This window comes from Etheostoma spectabile, unplaced genomic scaffold (assembly GCF_008692095.1).
Source record: "Etheostoma spectabile isolate EspeVRDwgs_2016 unplaced genomic scaffold, UIUC_Espe_1.0 scaffold00009968, whole genome shotgun sequence".
NCBI lineage: Eukaryota > Metazoa > Chordata > Actinopteri > Perciformes > Percidae > Etheostoma > Etheostoma spectabile.
The window spans coordinates 1,084-18,989 of record NW_022603769.1 but is presented as its reverse complement, the minus strand read 5'-3'; the positions used below and the strand labels follow the sequence as shown (position 1 = coordinate 18,989).

The 17,906-nt window shown below is 43.4% G+C and overlaps 1 protein-coding gene across 1 annotated transcript; it reads right to left on the bottom strand.

Moving 5' to 3' along the window:
* Nucleotides 1-3,240: 3,240 nt before the first annotated feature.
* LOC116679240 (uncharacterized) lies at nucleotides 3,241-8,952 on the bottom strand (the record flags this gene model as incomplete). Its single annotated transcript, XM_032508925.1, has 5 exons — nucleotides 8,706-8,952; nucleotides 5,547-5,681; nucleotides 4,050-4,128; nucleotides 3,701-3,908; nucleotides 3,241-3,566 (listed from the first exon to the last, which is right to left on the bottom strand). Coding segments are annotated over exons 1-5 (849 nt in total), but the record flags the coding sequence as incomplete, so codon positions are not given.
* Nucleotides 8,953-17,906: the final 8,954 nt, after the last annotated feature.

The window sequence follows — 17,906 nt, the reverse complement described above, 5'->3', positions numbered from 1 at the left end:
ACACACAGGAAGCCTCTGTCAACACGTGGAGCCATGTTGTAGTTCTTTCTTTGGTTGTTTGTAGTCCAGGTAGATTTTAGTCCAGGTTTAGAATAATCTTTAAAATCATCTGTTCTATTTAATTCTTTAACAACAATAATAAACAATGAAATATCCTCGTGGAAAGTAACTCAGAATCGAGACATGAATAATTACATAATAATTATAACTATATAAAACTACTGCTGACGTCTATCGTATAAACAAAGCTACACGTCAGCTGTTGATCAACTAAAGTTAGTCCGAGGTTAAAGGTCATCAGATGAACGGTTAATGAATCCTGACCTGAGAGTCTCCAGAGTGCAGTGTGGACTCTTCAGTCCATCAGAGACCAGCTTCCCTCCTGAATCCTGCAGGTTGTTGTTACTCAGGTCCAGCTCTCTCAGACTAGAGGACTGGGAGCTGAGGACTGAGGACAGAGGTCCACAGCTTCTCTCTGACAGGTTACAGCCACTCAGCCTGGAGAGACAACGGGAAGGACACACGTTGTTAGAGCCCGAGGGCCGACAGCAGCGAAGGCTCTCCTGGAACTGAAGGAATACTTGTTGTTGGAAATGAAGTTGAGCCCCTTTAATTAAGCCCCTCCAACGAAACATGGTCCACATCTGAAGCATGTCCAGACGTGAAGAACAGCTTATTGGAGCCATAGTCTAAACCCAACAGGCTTTTTTAATGGAGAGTTCAAAATTAGTGCGATGTGTCCATTTCCACATGTCGTACTTTAAAGCACTTCTTCTAGAGATTTTATCCGATCAACTTCAAACTTGGTCTGTGTCACCTTAAGATGTTAAAGAGGAAAAGTCATTAAAATAATTGTAATAGCGCAAAACATTTTCAAGTTACAGAGGACCAACTTCATGTAGAGGGCCATCAAAACAGGAAGTAGGTGTAACTTGAGTAATTGACCAATTGGCTTGAAACGTTTCAGGATTCATAAGAGTCCAACCTTGAGGATCTCTACAGGCCGAGACTGACTCCAAAGTAAAGAGATCCCTAGTGGCAACAGGAAGTAGGCCTAAAGACAAGGTGCTATACTTTAATAAACTCCTCCTAGAGATTTCACCCGATCCACTCAAGACCTTCACGATAAAAAGTCATTAAAACTTTTAGTTTTCATCCAACGGCCTGGTGCGTCGGCCAATTGGAGCGTTTATCGATGAACAAAGGAGTTGTTCATGAGTGTTCGTTGTACAATTTAGCAGAAATTTCTAACAATTGACAACGATCTAGGCCTGAGGTCGTCTATATAATATTTGGTTATGGCAACATGAAATCATTTCATGTTATGTTTACATAACTTCTGATGTGTGGTCTACATGTGATACTGAGCCACCCCCTATACTTTAATCACGCACATGTACTCACGCCCCCTTTCATAACTTGTAAACCGTTTAAGGTAGACTCTTGTGTGAGGTATCACTGATCTCAGCAAAAGAGTTCCTTTTTAATGGTGACCATATGATTAAGCCACGCCCCTTTCACAGCCAATGATCTGCATGATGTAGAGTCTTGTGTGAGCTATCACTAAACTCAGCAGGGACTTCCTTTTTAATTGGTGACGGTTTGCAGTCTGAGTGCCGCACAAATGCCCGGTCGCATGAGCCGTGTCCCCCGGGAACCCCGACGTGCAAGGAGGTGCGAGGGCCCGTCCAACGCTGCTTACAGCTTTAATTTATATTTTACTCCTGTTGAATATTTAATAATAAATAAATCCCACTTACAGAGCTTTTTTGGAGGCTTTGACCACCGGCAGCAGCCTCAGAAGAGCCTCCTCTGAAGCAGAATATTTCTTCAGGTCAAACACGTCCAGATCTTCTTCTGATGACAGTAAGATGAAGACCAGAGCTGACCACTGAGCAGGAGACAGTTCATCTGTGGAGAGACTTCCTGAACTCAGGGCCTGTTGGATCTGCTCCACTAGAGAACCATCATTCAGTTCATTCAGACAGTGGAACAGGTTGATGCTTCTCTCTGCTGACAGATTCTCACTGATCTTCTTCTTGATGTACTCCACTGTTTCCTGATTGGTCTCTGAGCTACTTCCTGTCTGTGTCAGCAGACCTCGTAGGAGATTCTGATTGGTCTGCAGAGAAAGACCCAGGAGGAAGCGGAGGAACAAGTCCAGGTGTCCATTAGGACTCTGTAAGGCCTTGTCCACAGCACTTTGGTATAAGTGTATCTCTTCAAATAGAGGGTACATTGGCAGTCCCTGGTAGAACTGTGTTGATGATGTTTGTTCTTCTGCCAGCAGGTTGACTCCAGAGTTGATGAAGGTCAGATGGACATGAAGAGCAGCCAGGAACTCCTGAACACTCAGATGGACGAAGCTGAACACCTTGTCCTGGTACAGTCCTCTCTCCTCTTTAAAGATCTGTGTGAACACTCCTGAGACCACTGAGGCTGCTGTGATATCGATGCCACACTCTGTCAGGTCTGATTCATAGAAGATCAGGTTGCCTTTCTGCAGCTGCTCAAAAGCCAGTTTTCCCAGAGACTCGATCATCTTCCTGGTCTCTGGACTCCAGTGTGGATCTGTCTCAGCTCCTCCATCATACTTGATGTTCTTCACTTTGGACTGAACCACCAGGAAGTGGATGTACATCTCAGTCAGGGTCTTGGGCAGCTCTCCTCCCTCTCTGGTCTTCAACACGTCCTCCAGAACTGTAGCAGTGATCCAGCAGAAGACTGGAATGTGGCACATGATGTGGAGGCTTCGTGACGTCTTGATGTGGGAGATGATCTTGTCGGCCTGCTCCTCATCTCTGAATCTCTTCCTGAAGTACTCCTCCTTCTGGGCATCAGTGAACCCTCTGATCTCTGTCACCATGTCAACACACCCAGGAGGGATCTGATTGGCTGCTGCAGGTCGTGTGGTTATCCAGAGGCGAGCAGAGGGAACCAGATTCCCCCTGATGAGGTTTGTCAGCAGCACACCCACTGAGGTGGACTTTGTAACGTCAGTCAGGATTTTAGTGTTGAGGAAGTCCAGAGGAAGTCGACACTCATCCAGACCGTCAAAGATGAAGAGACCCGGACCTCTTCAAACCTGCTGAGTCCTGCTTCTTTGGTTTCACTAAAGAAGTAATCAACAAGTTCCACCAAGCTGAACTTTCTCTCTTTCAGCACATTCAGCTCTCTGAAGGGAATGGGAATGGACTGGATGTCCGGTTGGCTTTGCCTTCAGCCCAGTCCAGAGTGAACTTCTGTGTTAAGACTGTTTCCCGATGCCGCCACTCCCGTTGTCATCACTGCTCTGATTGGTTCATCTCTTCCAGGTGGGGGTTTAAAGATGTCTTCTTGTCTGATTGTTGGTTCTGGTCTGTCTGGTTTCCAGGATGCTGTTTCAATCTGTCTGACCTCATGTTCTTCATTGACCCCTGCAGCCCCTCCCTTCAGAAGGTAGATCTCTGTGAACATCTGATTCAGAACAGTTTGGTTTCCTGCTTTAGGAATCCCCTCAAACACACTCTGGAACGTCCTGTCTAGTTTAGATTTGAGTTTACGTTGACAGACTCCTGCTGAACTTCCTGAATGAACACAGGACAAAGAAGATCAGTAGGTGATTTATAAAGAAACAGGAACATACTCTGACCCTTCTCTGGAGACATTAGTAAACGTCCCATTAGTCCATCGAGTTAAATCTTTAGAGAAATCCTCTTACTGCTCTGCAGACGGTCAGCCAGCCCGTCCTGGTTCATTCTCCTCAGGAAGTGCAGTGTGATCTTCAGAAACGCCTCTCTGCTCCTCCTCTGCTCTTCATCCTCACCCTCCCTCTGACTCTCTGGGTATTCTGGGTAATCTGGACTCAGAACCTTCTGGATCTTCTTCAGCTCATTCTTCACAAAAGTGACGATGTTGTCCTCCAGCAGCTGGAACAGAAGATTATATGAATGACAATCAACCATCAGATCCAAGATGGACAGACTGAGGACCCTCTGGTCTGAACAGGGCAGCATGGAGATGATCGGGAACAGAATAGAAGTAAAATTAGTTGGTGTACATGTACAGACCCTAAAGATGGAGTCCAGGTGGGTTTGATGCTGCTGGGAGGACTGGGACCCACTAGGACCCTCTGAGCTCTCCCGGTCTCTGTGGAGGAATCAGGAAGAATTAGGTCTCATCATGTCTGTCCACACAGAGACACACACAAGGTAAAGGTCCTGGGACTTAAAGTGTTGATTACAACATGGAATCACATGGTTTCTCCTTACAGTAAATAGTTGGTGGTCCTGCTGACCCCCCTTTTGGTGGTCCTGCTGACCGTACTGTGGATGTACAGAAAGAATTAAGAAGTCAACAAGGCCTCCAAAAGGACTGTGAAAAGTTCAGAATTGGCCTCCATTCAATTCTTCAATTGGAATTTGAATTGAATTGACTCCGGCCCACAGGAAGTTGAATTGGAATGACAGGAAGTAGAAAATAATTCATGTGAATTCAGAGCAATTCCACACAGTCGCACAACAGAACGAATGTGTTGAACCTCACACACACTCAGTGTTAGGACGGATCCTGTTGGAAATGTAATGTGATGAACGTTGTTTGGATTACTTCATCAATGCGAAGCAGTTTCACAAACTAACAAGAACAACAGGCGACATTATGCCAGGACAAGGGGAAACTGTTCATCCTACCTCAAGATCCCAAATATTAGCCTTCTAGATTAATAACCCCATCCTGTAATCAACAGGGGCATCATCAGGTCGCCCAGCGCAGAAGTTGCAGGGAGGGGTGGGCTCGGTCTATCTGTTTCTGAATCAATATGTCTGAAATATCTTTATGTAAAGGGAAACATTACAGTCCAAACATAAAAACATAATGGAGGACATTGCAGGTTTGAGTACATTCGCTTTGTATGTCTTCTCCTTTAGATCCACTTCCTATGTAAGTACATCTGGGGCAGCTCACATGGACCCTGAAGGCATCATTCACTCTTCCCTCTTCTTTTGAATGTGTTGTTGGGGATGGAACCTCCTAAATGTGCACATGACAATGATTCAACTCAATGATGCATTATTCATTTTCATTTATTAAGAAACCCCTGGACTGATTTTTTCAAATGTTTGAGCAAGATTTTGGCTCATGTCCAAAACTCCTCCCATCTGAAAATCTGAGTCTGAAAATGTAGAAGTTTGGTAGTACCCGAACTCCACCAAACAGCCCAGAGTTCAGCCGAACCCGGACTCTGGGCTCGGTGCATCCCTAATGAAGACCCAGCAGAGCTGGAGATACAAGCAGCGACTAAAACCAGACTAACACAGAGAAGTTCCATGAACTACAAAACAAACTGGGTTCAACAGCTCAAACACCAGAGACTATACAGGACCAGACCTGATCCAGTATTTACCTAAAGTCTAGAGGTGAAGACTGGTTTAACTGGACCGCTTTCAGATGGAGGATATTAATATATGTGAAGAAGAAAGATGCTGAGAATAAACTCCAAAAACTCCTCTGGAGACATAAAAGTTAAAACATGACTCAGTAATATTATAATATTATTAACAGCTGACCTCTCTCCAGCAGAGGGTTGATCTCCTTTAAAGTCAATGAGGCCTTGATATGACTGGTCGCTCTTCAAGGACACACAGCTGGGATCAGGTCCAGGATCAGGATCAGGATCAGGAGGGTCTGGTTTCTGCTGGGTCCTGATAGAAAAACACATTTATAGAAGATCACATGTTGAGTTAAAGACTCCCTGCAACATAACTGAGAACATTTATAATTAAGATAAATATGTCTGTAAGCCTGTTTGTTAAAATAATGACTTTCTGACAGAAACACTGATTAAAAACAATAAAGATCTCCTTTCTAAGACTCTACTTTAATAAGATCTCCTTTCTGAGACTCTACTTTAATAAGATCTCCTTTCTAAGACTCTACTTTAATAAGATCTCCTTTCTAAGACTCTACTTTAATAAGATCTCCTTTCTAAGACTCTACTTTAATAAGATCTCCTTTCTGAGGCTCTACTTTAATAACATCTCCTTTCTAAGACTCTACTTTAATAGATCTCCTTTCTAAGACTCTACTTTAATAAGATCTCCTTTCTAAGACTCTACTCTAATAAGATCTCCTTTCTAAGACTCTACTTTAATAAGATCTCCTTTCTAAGACTCTACTTTAATAAGATCTCCTTTCTAAGACTCTACTTTAATAAGATCTCCTTTCTAAGACTCTACTCTAATAAGATCTCCTTTCTAAGACTCTACTTAATAAGATCTCCTTTCTAAGACTCTACTTTAATAAGATCTCCTTTCTAAGGCTCTACTTAATAAGATCTCCTTTCTAAGACTCTACTTTAATAAGATCTCCTTTCTGAGACTCTACTTTAATAAGATCTCCTTTCTAAGACTACTTTAATAAGATCTCCTTTCTAAGACTCTACTTGAATAAGATCTCCTTTCTGAGACTCTACTTTAATAAGATCTCCTTTCTAAGACTCTACTTTAATAAGATCTCCTTTCTGAGACTCTACTTTAATAAGATCTCCTTTCTAAGACTCTACTTTAATAAGATCTCCTTTCTAAGACTCTACTTTAATAAGATCTCCTTTCTGAGACTCTACTTTAATAGATCTCCTTTCTAAGACTCTACTTTAATAAGATCTCCTTTCTAAGACTCTACTCTAATAAGATCTCCTTTCTAAGACTCTACTTTAATAAGATCTCCTTTCTAAGACTCTACTCTAATAAGATCTCCTTTCTAAGACTCTACTTTAATAAGATCTCCTTTCTAAGACTCTACTCTAATAAGATCTCCTTTCTAAGGCTCTACTTTAATAAGATCTCCTTTCTAAGGCTCTACTTTAATAAGATCTCCTTTCTGAGACTCTACTTTAATAAGATCTCCTTTCTGAGACTCTACTTTAATAAGATCTCCTTTCTGAGACTCTACTTTAATAAGATCTCCTTTCTAAGACTCTACTTTAATAAGATCTCCTTTCTAAGGCTCTACTTTAATAAGATCTCCTTTCTAAGACTCTACTTTAATAAGATCTCCTTTCTGAGACTCTACTTTAATAAGATCTCCTTTCTGAGACTCTACTTTAATAAGATCTCCTTTCTAAGACTCTACTTTAATAGATCTCCTTTCTAAGACTCTACTTTAATAAGATCTCCTTTCTAAGACTCTACTTTAATAAGATCTCCTTTCTAAGACTCTACTTTAATAAGATCTCCTTTCTAAGACTCTACTTTAATAAGATCTCCTTTCTAAGGCTCTACTTAATAAGATCTCCTTTCTAAGACTCTACTTTAATAAGATCTCCTTTCTAAGACTCTACTTTAATAAGATCTCCTTTCTAAGACTCTACTTTAATAAAGATCTCCTTTCTAGGCTCTACTTTAATAAGATCTCCTTTCTAAGACTCTACTTTAATAAGATCTCCTTTCTAAGGCTCTACTTTAATAAGATCTCCTTTCTGAGACTCTACTTTAATAAGATCTCCTTTCTAAGGCTCTACTTTAATAAGATCTCCTTTCTGAGACTCTACTTTAATAAGATCTCCTTTCTAAGACTCTACTTTAATAAGATCTCCTTTCTAAGACTCTACTTTAATAAGATCTCCTTTCTAAGGCTCTACTTTATTTAATAGATCTCCTTTCTGAGACTCTACTTTAATAAGATCTCCTTTCTAAGACTCTACTTTAATAAGATCTCCTTTCTGAGGCTCTACTTTAATAAGATCTCCTTTCTAAGACTCTACTTTAATAAGATCTCCTTTCTAAGACTCTACTTTAATAAGATCTCCTTTCTGAGACTCTACTTTAATAAGATCTCCTTTCTGAGACTCTACTTTAATAAGATCTCCTTTCTAAGACTCTACTTTAATAAGATCTCCTTTCTAAGACTCTACTTTAATAAGATCTCCTTTCTAAGACTCTACTTTAATAAGATCTCCTTTCTAAGGCTCTACTTTAATAAGATCTCCTTTCTGAGACTCTACTTTAATAAGATCTCCTTTCTAAGACTCTACTTTAATAAGATCTCCTTTCTGAGACTCTACTTTAATAAGATCTCCTTTCTAAGACTCTACTTTAATAAGATCTCCTTTCTAAGGCTCTACTTTAATAAGATCTCCTTTCTGAGACTCTACTTTAATAAGATCTCCTTTCTAAGACTCTACTTTAATAAGATCTCCTTTCTAAGACTCTACTTTAATAAGATCTCCTTTCTAAGGCTCTACTTTAATAAGATCTCCTTTCTGAGACTCTACTTTAATAAGATCTCCTTTCTGAGACTCTACTTTAATAAGATCTCCTTTCTAAGACTCTACTTTAATAAGATCTCCTTTCTAAGACTCTACTCTAATAAGATCTCCTTTCTAAGACTCTACTTTAATAAGATCTCCTTTCTAAGACTCTACTTTAATAAGATCTCCTTTCTAAGACTCTACTTTAATAAGATCTCCTTTCTAAGACTCTACTTTAATAAGATCTCCTTGCATGTGCGAAGGGTTGAACCGATAGTGTAGCCCTTAGAGGACGGAGCCTATACGAAAGAGAACACAGAGACCCTCTACATGACCCCCCCGCTAGATATCCCAGAGTTCACCTGGACAACAGGCTACCGTGGGATGGAAACACAGAGACCCTCTGCAAGACCCCCCCACCCCCCATAAGATGAGACAATGTACCTTCTAGTTTGTTGGAGGTTTCAGGACAACTCACCTCCGTCTCCTCATCATCATTTCCAGTTCCCTCCTCTCCATTTCCATTCTCCTCAGATCCATGTCCATTCTTCTCTCCATGTCCATCCTCCAGCCCTCCATTCTGATCTCTCTTACAGGTCACCTTGTTTTTAAAGTAGCATGGACCGGGGACTCTACACACAGCTGGGTCCAGGTCCAGGTCCAGCAGGGTCTGGTCTCTGATGGGTCCTGTTAGAAAGAGACAAAGATCACTTTTAAATTTCCAGAAACAGAAGCTGCTGGAGAAACTGGTCTAAAGACCAGACTCCAGGACTAATGTCTTCTTCCTGTCCTCTAATGGAGACCAGACTCCAGGACTAATGTCTTCTTCCTGTCCTCTAATGGAGACCAGACTCCAGGACTAATGTCTTCTTCCTGTCCTCTAATGGAGACCAGACTCCAGGACTAAGGTCTTCTTTCTGTCCTCTAATGGAGACCAGACTCCAGGACTAATGTCTTCTTCCTGTCCTCTAATGGAGACCAGACTCCAGGACTAATGTCTTCTTCCTGTCCTCTAATGGAGACCAGACTCCAGGACTAATGTCTTCTTCCTGTCCTCTAATGGAGACCAGACTCCAGGACTAATGTCTTCTTCCTGTCCTCTAATGGAGACCAGACTCCAGGACTAATGTCTTTTTTCTGTCCTCTAATGGAGACCAGACTCCAGGACTAATGTCTTCTTCCTGTCCTCTAATGGAGACCAGACTCCAGGACTAATGTCTTCTTCCTGTCCTCTAATGGAGACCAGACTCCAGGACTAATGTCTTCTTCCTGTCCTCTAATGGAGACCAGACTCCAGGACTAATGTCTTCTTTCTGTCCTCTAATGGAGACCAGACTCCAGGACTAATGTCTTCTTCCTGTCCTCTAATGGAGACCAGACTCCAGCACTAATGTCTTCTTCCTGTCCTCTAATGGAGACCAGACTCCAGGACTAATGTCTTCTTCCTGTCCTCTAATGGAGACCAGACTCCAGGACTCAGGTGAGTGGTTTCTTGATGAGCCACAGCCCCACCTGGCAGGAAGCAGACTTTCACAATAAGAGCTCTCTGTGTGACTGTGGTTGTTGTCAGAGAGAGTTTTTTCTTCCTTTGTCCCTTGAACGCAACACGAGGGACTTTCCACTCGTCGAGTTCCAACAAGTTTTAAATGTGATGAAGAAACTTTATCGTTAAACAGCCTCAGAGACGCAGTGGAAGAAGTACTCTGAACTATTAGTACTACACGGGGAAGATACTCTGTCCAACGTCCTGCTCTGGTACTACATGGACCTGATGTAGAAGTACTCTGAACTATTAGTACTACACGGGGAAGATACTCTGTCCAACGTCCTGCTCTGGTACTACATGGACCTGATGTAGAAGTACTCTGAACTATTAGTACTACACGGGGAAGATACTCTGTCCAACGTCCTGCTCTGGTACTACATGGACCTGATGTAGAAGTACTCTGAACTATTAGTACTACACGGGGAAGATACTCTGTCCAACGTCCTGCTCTGGTACTACATGTACCTGATGTAGAAGTACTCTGAACTATTAGTACTACACGGGAAGATACTCTGTCCAACGTCCTGCTCTGGTACTACATGGACCTGATGTAGAAGTACTCTGAACTATTAGTACTACCGGGAAGATACTCTGTCCAACGTCCTGCTCTGGTACTACATGGACCTGATGTAGAAGTACTCTGAACTATTAGTACTACACGGGGGAAGATACTCTGTCCAACGTCCTGCTCTGGTACTACATGGACCTGATGTAGAAGTACTCTGAACTATTAGTACTACACGGGGAAGATACTCTGTCCAACGTCCTGCTCTGGTACTACATGGACCTGATGTAGAAGTACTCTGAACTATTAGTACTACACGGGGAAGATACTCTGTCCAACGTCCTGCTCTGGTACTACATGGACCTGATGTAGAAGTACTCTGAACTATTAGTACTACACGGGAAAGATACTCTGTCCAACGTCCTGCTCTGGTACTACATGGACCTGATGTAGAAGTACTCTGAACTATTAGTACTACACGGGAAGATACTCTGTCCAACGTCCTGCTCTGGTACTACATGGACCTGATGTAGAAGTACTCTGAACTATTAGTACTACACGGGAAGATACTCTGTCCAACGTCCTGCTCTGGTACTACATGGACCTGATGTAGAAGTACTCTGAACTATTAGTACTACACGGGAAGATACTCTGTCCAACGTCCTGCTCTGGTACTACATGGACCTGATGTAGAAGTACTCTGAACTATTAGTACTACACGGGGAAGATACTCTGTCCAACGTCCTGCTCTGGTACTACATGGACCTGATGTAGAAGTACTCTGAACTATTAGTACTACACGGGGAAGATACTCTGTCCAACGTCCTGCTCTGGTACTACATGGACCTGATGTAGAAGTACTCTGAACTATTAGTACTACACGGGGAAGATACTCTGTCCAACGTCCTGCTCTGGTACTACATGGACCTGATGTAGAAGTACTCTGAACTATTAGTACTACACGGGGAAGATACTCTGTCCAACGTCCTGCTCTGGTACTACATGGACCTGATGTAAAGTACTCTGAACTATTAGTACTACACGGGAAGATACTCTGTCCACGTCCTGCTCTGGTACTACATGGACCTGATGTAGAAGTACTCTGAACTATTAGTACTACACGGGGAAGATACTCTGTCCAACGTCCTGCTCTGGTACTACATGGACCTGATGTAGAAGTACTCTGAACTATTAGTACTACACGGGGAAGATACTCTGTCCAACGTCCTGCTCTGGTACTACATGGACCTGATGTAGAAGTACTCTGAACTATTAGTACTACACGGGGAAGATACTCTGTCCAACGTCCTGCTCTGGTACTACATGGACCTGATGTAGAAGTACTCTGAACTATTAGTACTACACGGGGAAGATACTCTGTCCAACGTCCTGCTCGGTACTACATGGACCTGATGTAGAAGTACTCTGAACTATTAGTACTACACGGGGAAGATACTCTCTGTCCAACGTCCTGCTCTGGTACTACATGGACCTGATGTAGAAGTACTCTAACTATTAGTACTACACGGGGAAGATACTCTGTCCAACGTCCTGCTCTGGTACTACATGGACCTGATGTAGAAGTACTCTCAACTATTAGTACTACACGGGGAAGATACTCTGTCCAACGTCCTGCTCTGGTACTACATGGACCTGATGTAGAAGTACTCTGAACTATTAGTACTACACGGGGAAGATACTCTGTCCAACGTCCTGCTCTGGTACTACATGGACCTGATGTAGAAGTACTCTGAACTATTAGTACTACACGGGGAAGATACTCTGTCCAACGTCCTGCTCTGGTACTACATGGACCTGATGTAGAAGTACTCTGAACTATTAGTACTACACGGGGAAGATACTCTGTCCAACGTCCTGCTCTGGTACTACATGGACCTGATGTAGAAGTACTCTGAACTATTAGTACTACACGGGGAAGATACTCTGTCCAACGTCCTGCTCTGGTACTACATGGACCTGATGTAGAAGTACTCTGAACTATTAGTACTACACGGGAAGATACTCTGTCCAACGTCCTGCTCTGGTACTACATGGACCTGATGTAGAAGTACTCTGAACTATTAGTACTAACGGGGAAGATACTCTGTCCAACGTCCTGCTCTGGTACTACATGGACCTGATGTAGAAGTACTCTGAACTATTAGTACTACACGGGGAAGATACTCTGTCCAACGTCCTGCTCTGGTACTACATGGACCTGATGTAGAAGTACTCTGAACTATTAGTACTACACGGGGAAGATACTCTGTCCAACGTCCTGCTCTGGTACTACATGGACCTGATGTAGAAGTACTCTCAACTATTAGTACTACACGGGGAAGATACTCTGTCCAACGTCCTGCTCTGGTACTACATGGACCTGATGTAGAAGTACTCTCAACTATTAGTACTACACGGGGAAGATACTCTGTCCAACGTCCTGCTCTGGTACTACATGGACCTGATGTAGAAGTACTCTGAACTATTAGTACTACACGGGGAAGATACTCTGTCCAACGTCCTGCTCTGGTACTACATGGACCTGATGTAGAAGTACTCTCAACTATTAGTACTACACGGGGAAGATACTCTGTCCAACGTCCTGCTCTGGTACTACATGGACCTGATGTAGAAGTACTCTCAACTATTAGTACTACACGGGAAGATACTCTGTCCAACGTCCTGCTCTGGTACTACATGGACCTGATGTAGAAGTACTCTGAACTATTAGTACTACACGGGGAAGATACTCTGTCCAACGTCCTGCTCTGGTACTACATGGACCTGATGTAGAAGTACTCTCAACTATTAGTACTACACGGGGAAGATACTCTGTCCAACGTCCTGCTCTGGTACTACATGGACCTGATGTAGAATACTCTGAACAATTAGTACTACACGGGGAAGATACTCTGTCCAACGTCCTGCTCTGGTACTACATGGACCTGATGTAGAAGTACTCTGAACTATTAGTACTACACGGGGAAGATACTCTGTCCAACGTCCTGCTCTGGTACTACATGGACCTGATGTAGAAGTACTCTGAACTATTAGTACTACACGGGAAGATACTCTGTCCAACGTCCTGCTCTGGTACTACATGGACCTGATGTAGAAGTACTCTGAACTATTAGTACTACACGGGGAAGATACTCTGTCCAACGTCCTGCTCTGGTACTACATGGACCTGATGTAGAAGTACTCTGAACTATTAGTACTACACGGGGAAGATACTCTGTCCAACGTCCTGCTCTGGTACTACATGGACCTGATGTAGAAGTACTCTGAACTATTAGTACTACACGGGGAAGATACTCTGTCCAACGTCCTGCTCTGGTACTACATGACCTGATGTAGAAGTACTCTGAACTATTAGTACTACACGGGGAGATACTCTGTCCAACGTCCTGCTCTGGTACTACATGGACCTGATGTAGAAGTACTCTGAACTATTAGTACTACACGGGGAAGATACTCTGTCCAACGTCCTGCTCTGGTACTACATGGACCTGATGTAGAAGTACTCTGAACTATTAGTACTACACGGGGAAGATACTCTGTCCAACGTCCTGCTCTGGTACTACATGGACCTGATGTAGAAGTACTCTGAACTATTAGTACTACGGGGAAGATACTCTGTCCAACGTCCTGCTCTGGTACTACATGGACCTGATGTAGAAGTACTCTGAACTATTAGTACTACACGGGGAAGATACTCTGTCCAACGTCCTGCTCTGGTACTACATGGACCTGATGTAGAAGTACTCTGAACTATTAGTACTACACGGGGAAGATACTCTGTCCAACGTCCTGCCTCTGGTACTACATGGACCTGATGTAGAAGTACTCTGAACTATTAGTACTACACGGGGAAGATACTCTGTCCAACGTCCTGCTCTGGTACTACATGGACCTGATGTAGAAGTACTCTGAACTATTAGTACTACACGGGGAAGATACTCTGTCCAACGTCCTGCTCTGGTACTACATGGACCTGATGTAGAAGTACTCTGAACTATTAGTACTACACGGGGAAGATACTCTGTCCAACGTCCTGCTCTGGTACTACATGGACCTGATGTAGAAGTACTCTGAACTATTAGTACTACACGGGGAAGATACTCTGTCCAACGTCCTGCTCTGGTACTACATGGACCTGATGTAGAAGTACTCTGAACTATTAGTACTACACGGGGAAGATACTCTGTCCAACGTCCTGCTCTGTACTACATGGACCTGATGTAGAAGTACTCTGAACTATTAGTACTACACGGGGAAGATACTCTGTCCAACGTCCTGCTCTGGTACTACATGGACCTGATGTAGAAGTACTCTCAACTATTAGTACTACACGGGGAAGATACTCTGTCCAACGTCCTGCTCTGGTACTACATGGACCTGATGTAGAAGTACTCTGAACTATTAGTACTACACGGGGAAGATACTCTGTCCAACGTCCTGCTCTGGTACTACATGGACCTGATGTAGAAGTACTCTGAACTATTAGTACTACACGGGGAAGATACTCTGTCCAACGTCCTGCTCTGGTACTACATGGACCTGATGTAGAAGTACTCTGAACTATTAGTACTACACGGGGAAGATACTCTGTCCAACGTCCTGCTCTGGTACTACATGGACCTGATGTAGAAGTACTCTGAACTATTAGTACTACACGGGGAAGATACTCTGTCCAACGTCCTGCTCTGGTACTACATGGACCTGATGTAGAAGTACTCTGAACTATTAGTACTACACGGGGAAGATACTCTGTCCAACGTCCTGCTCTGGTACTACATGGACCTGATGTAGAAGTACTCTGAACTATTAGTACTACACGGGGAAGATACTCTGTCCAACGTCCTGCTCTGGTACTACATGGACCTGATGTAGAAGTACTCTGAACTATTAGTACTACAACGGGGAAGATACTCTGTCCAACGTCCTGCTCTGGTACTACATGGACCTGATGTAGAAGTACTCTGAACTATTAGTACTACACGGGGAAGATACTCTGTCCAACGTCCTGCTCTGGTACTACATGGACCTGATGTAGAAGTACTCTGAACTATTAGTACTACACGGGAAGATACTCTGTCCAACGTCCTGCTCTGGTACTACATGGACCTGATGTAGAAGTACTCTGAACTATTAGTACTACACGGGGAAGATACTCTGTCCAACGTCCTGCTCTGGTACTACATGGACCTGATGTAGAAGTACTCTGAACTATTAGTACTACACGGGGAAGATACTCTGTCCAACGTCCTGCTCTGGTACTACATGGACCTGATGTAGAAGTACTCTGAACTATTAGTACTACACGGGGAAGATACTCTGTCCAACGTCCTGCTCTGGTACTACATGGACCTGATGTAGAAGTACTCTCAACTATTAGTACTACACGGGGAAGATACTCTGTCCAACGTCCTGCTCTGGTACTACATGGACCTGATGTAGAAGTACTCTCAACTATTAGTACTACACGGGGAAGATACTCTGTCCAACGTCCTGCTCTGGTACTACATGGACCTGATGTAGAAGTACTCTGAACTATTAGTACTACACGGGGAAGATACTCTGTCCAACGTCCTGCTCTGGTACTACATGGACCTGATGTAGAAGTACTCTCAACTATTAGTACTACACGGGAAGATACTCTGTCCACGTCCTGCTCTGGTACTACATGGACCTGATGTAGAAGTACTCTGAACAATTAGTACTACACGGGGAAGATACTCTGTCCAACGTCCTGCTCTGGTACTACATGGACCTGATGTAGAAGTACTCTGAACTATTAGTACTACACGGGGAAGATACTCTGTCCAACGTCCTGCTCTGGTACTACATGGACCTGATGTAGAAGTACTCTGAACTATTAGTACTACACGGGAAGATACTCTGTCCAACGTCCTGCTCTGGTACTACATGGACCTGATGTAGAAGTACTCTGAACTATTAGTACTACACGGGAAGATACTCTGTCCAACGTCCTGCTCTGGTACTACATGGACCTGATGTAGAAGTACTCTGAACTATTAGTACTACACGGGAAGATACTCTGTCCAACGTCCTGCTCTGGTACTACATGGACCTGATGTAGAAGTACTCTGAACTATTAGTACTACACGGGAAGATACTCTGTCCAACGTCCTGCTCTGGTACTACATGGACCTGATGTAGAAGTACTCTCAACTATTAGTACTACACGGGGAAGATACTCTGTCCAACGTCCTGCTCTGGTACTACATGACCTGATGTAGAAGTACTCTCAACTATTAGTACTACACGGGAAGATACTCTGTCCAACGTCCTGCTCTGGTACTACATGGACCTGATGTAGAAGTACTCTGAATATTAGTACTACACGGGGAAATACTCTGTCCAACGTCCTGCTCTGGTACTACATGGACCTGATGTAGAAGTACTCTCAACTATTAGTACTACACGGGGAAGATACTCTGTCCAACGTCCTGCTCTGGTACTACATGGACCTGATGTAGAAGTACTCTGAACAATTAGTACTACACCGGGAAGATACTCTGTCCAACGTCCTGCTCTGGTACTACATGGACCTGATGTAGAAGTACTCTGAACTATTAGTACTACACGGGGAAGATACTCTGTCCAACGTCCTGCTCTGGTACTACATGGACCTGATGTAGAAGTACTCTGAACTATTAGTACTACACGGGGAGATACTCTGTCCAACGTCCTGCTCTGGTACTACATGGACCTGATGTAGAAGTACTCTGAACTATTAGTACTACACGGGGAAGATACTCTGTCCAACGTCCTGCTCTGGTACTACATGGACCTGATGTAGAAGTACTCTGAACTATTAGTACTACACGGGGAGATACTCTGTCCAACGTCCTGCTCTGGTACTACATGGACCTGATGTAGAAGTACTCTGAACTATTAGTACTACACGGGGAAGATACTCTGTCCAACGTCCTGCTCTGGTACTACATGGACCTGATGTAGAAGTACTCTGAACTATTAGTACTACACGGGGAAGATACTCTGTCCAACGTCCTGCTCTGGTACTACATGGACCTGATGTAGAAGTACAGTTTTACTGCTGAGTCATACTTTGTGTGTAAACTGTGAATGTGCAGAGTAACATATTGTAATTTATATAATAATAACTGACGTGGAGAGAAAACATACAGACTCTCTGGTCCCTGAACGCAACACAACATGACAGACTCTCTGGTCCCTGAACGCAACACAACATGACAGACTCTCTGGTCCCTGAACGCAACACAACATGACAGACTCTCTGGTCCCTGAACATAACACAACATGACAGACTCTCTGGTCCCTGAACGCAACACAACATGACAGACTCTCTGGTCCCTGAACGCAACACAACATGACAGACTCTCTGGTCCCTGAACATAACACAACATGACAGACTCTCTGGTCCCTGAACATAACACAACATGACAGACTCTCTGGTCCCTGAACATAACACAACATGACAGACTCTCTGGTCCCTGAACGCAACACAACATGACAGACTCTCTGGTCCCTGAACATAACACAACATGACAGACTCTCTGGTCCCTGAACATAACACACCATGACAGACTCTCTGGTCCCTGAACGCAACACAACATGAC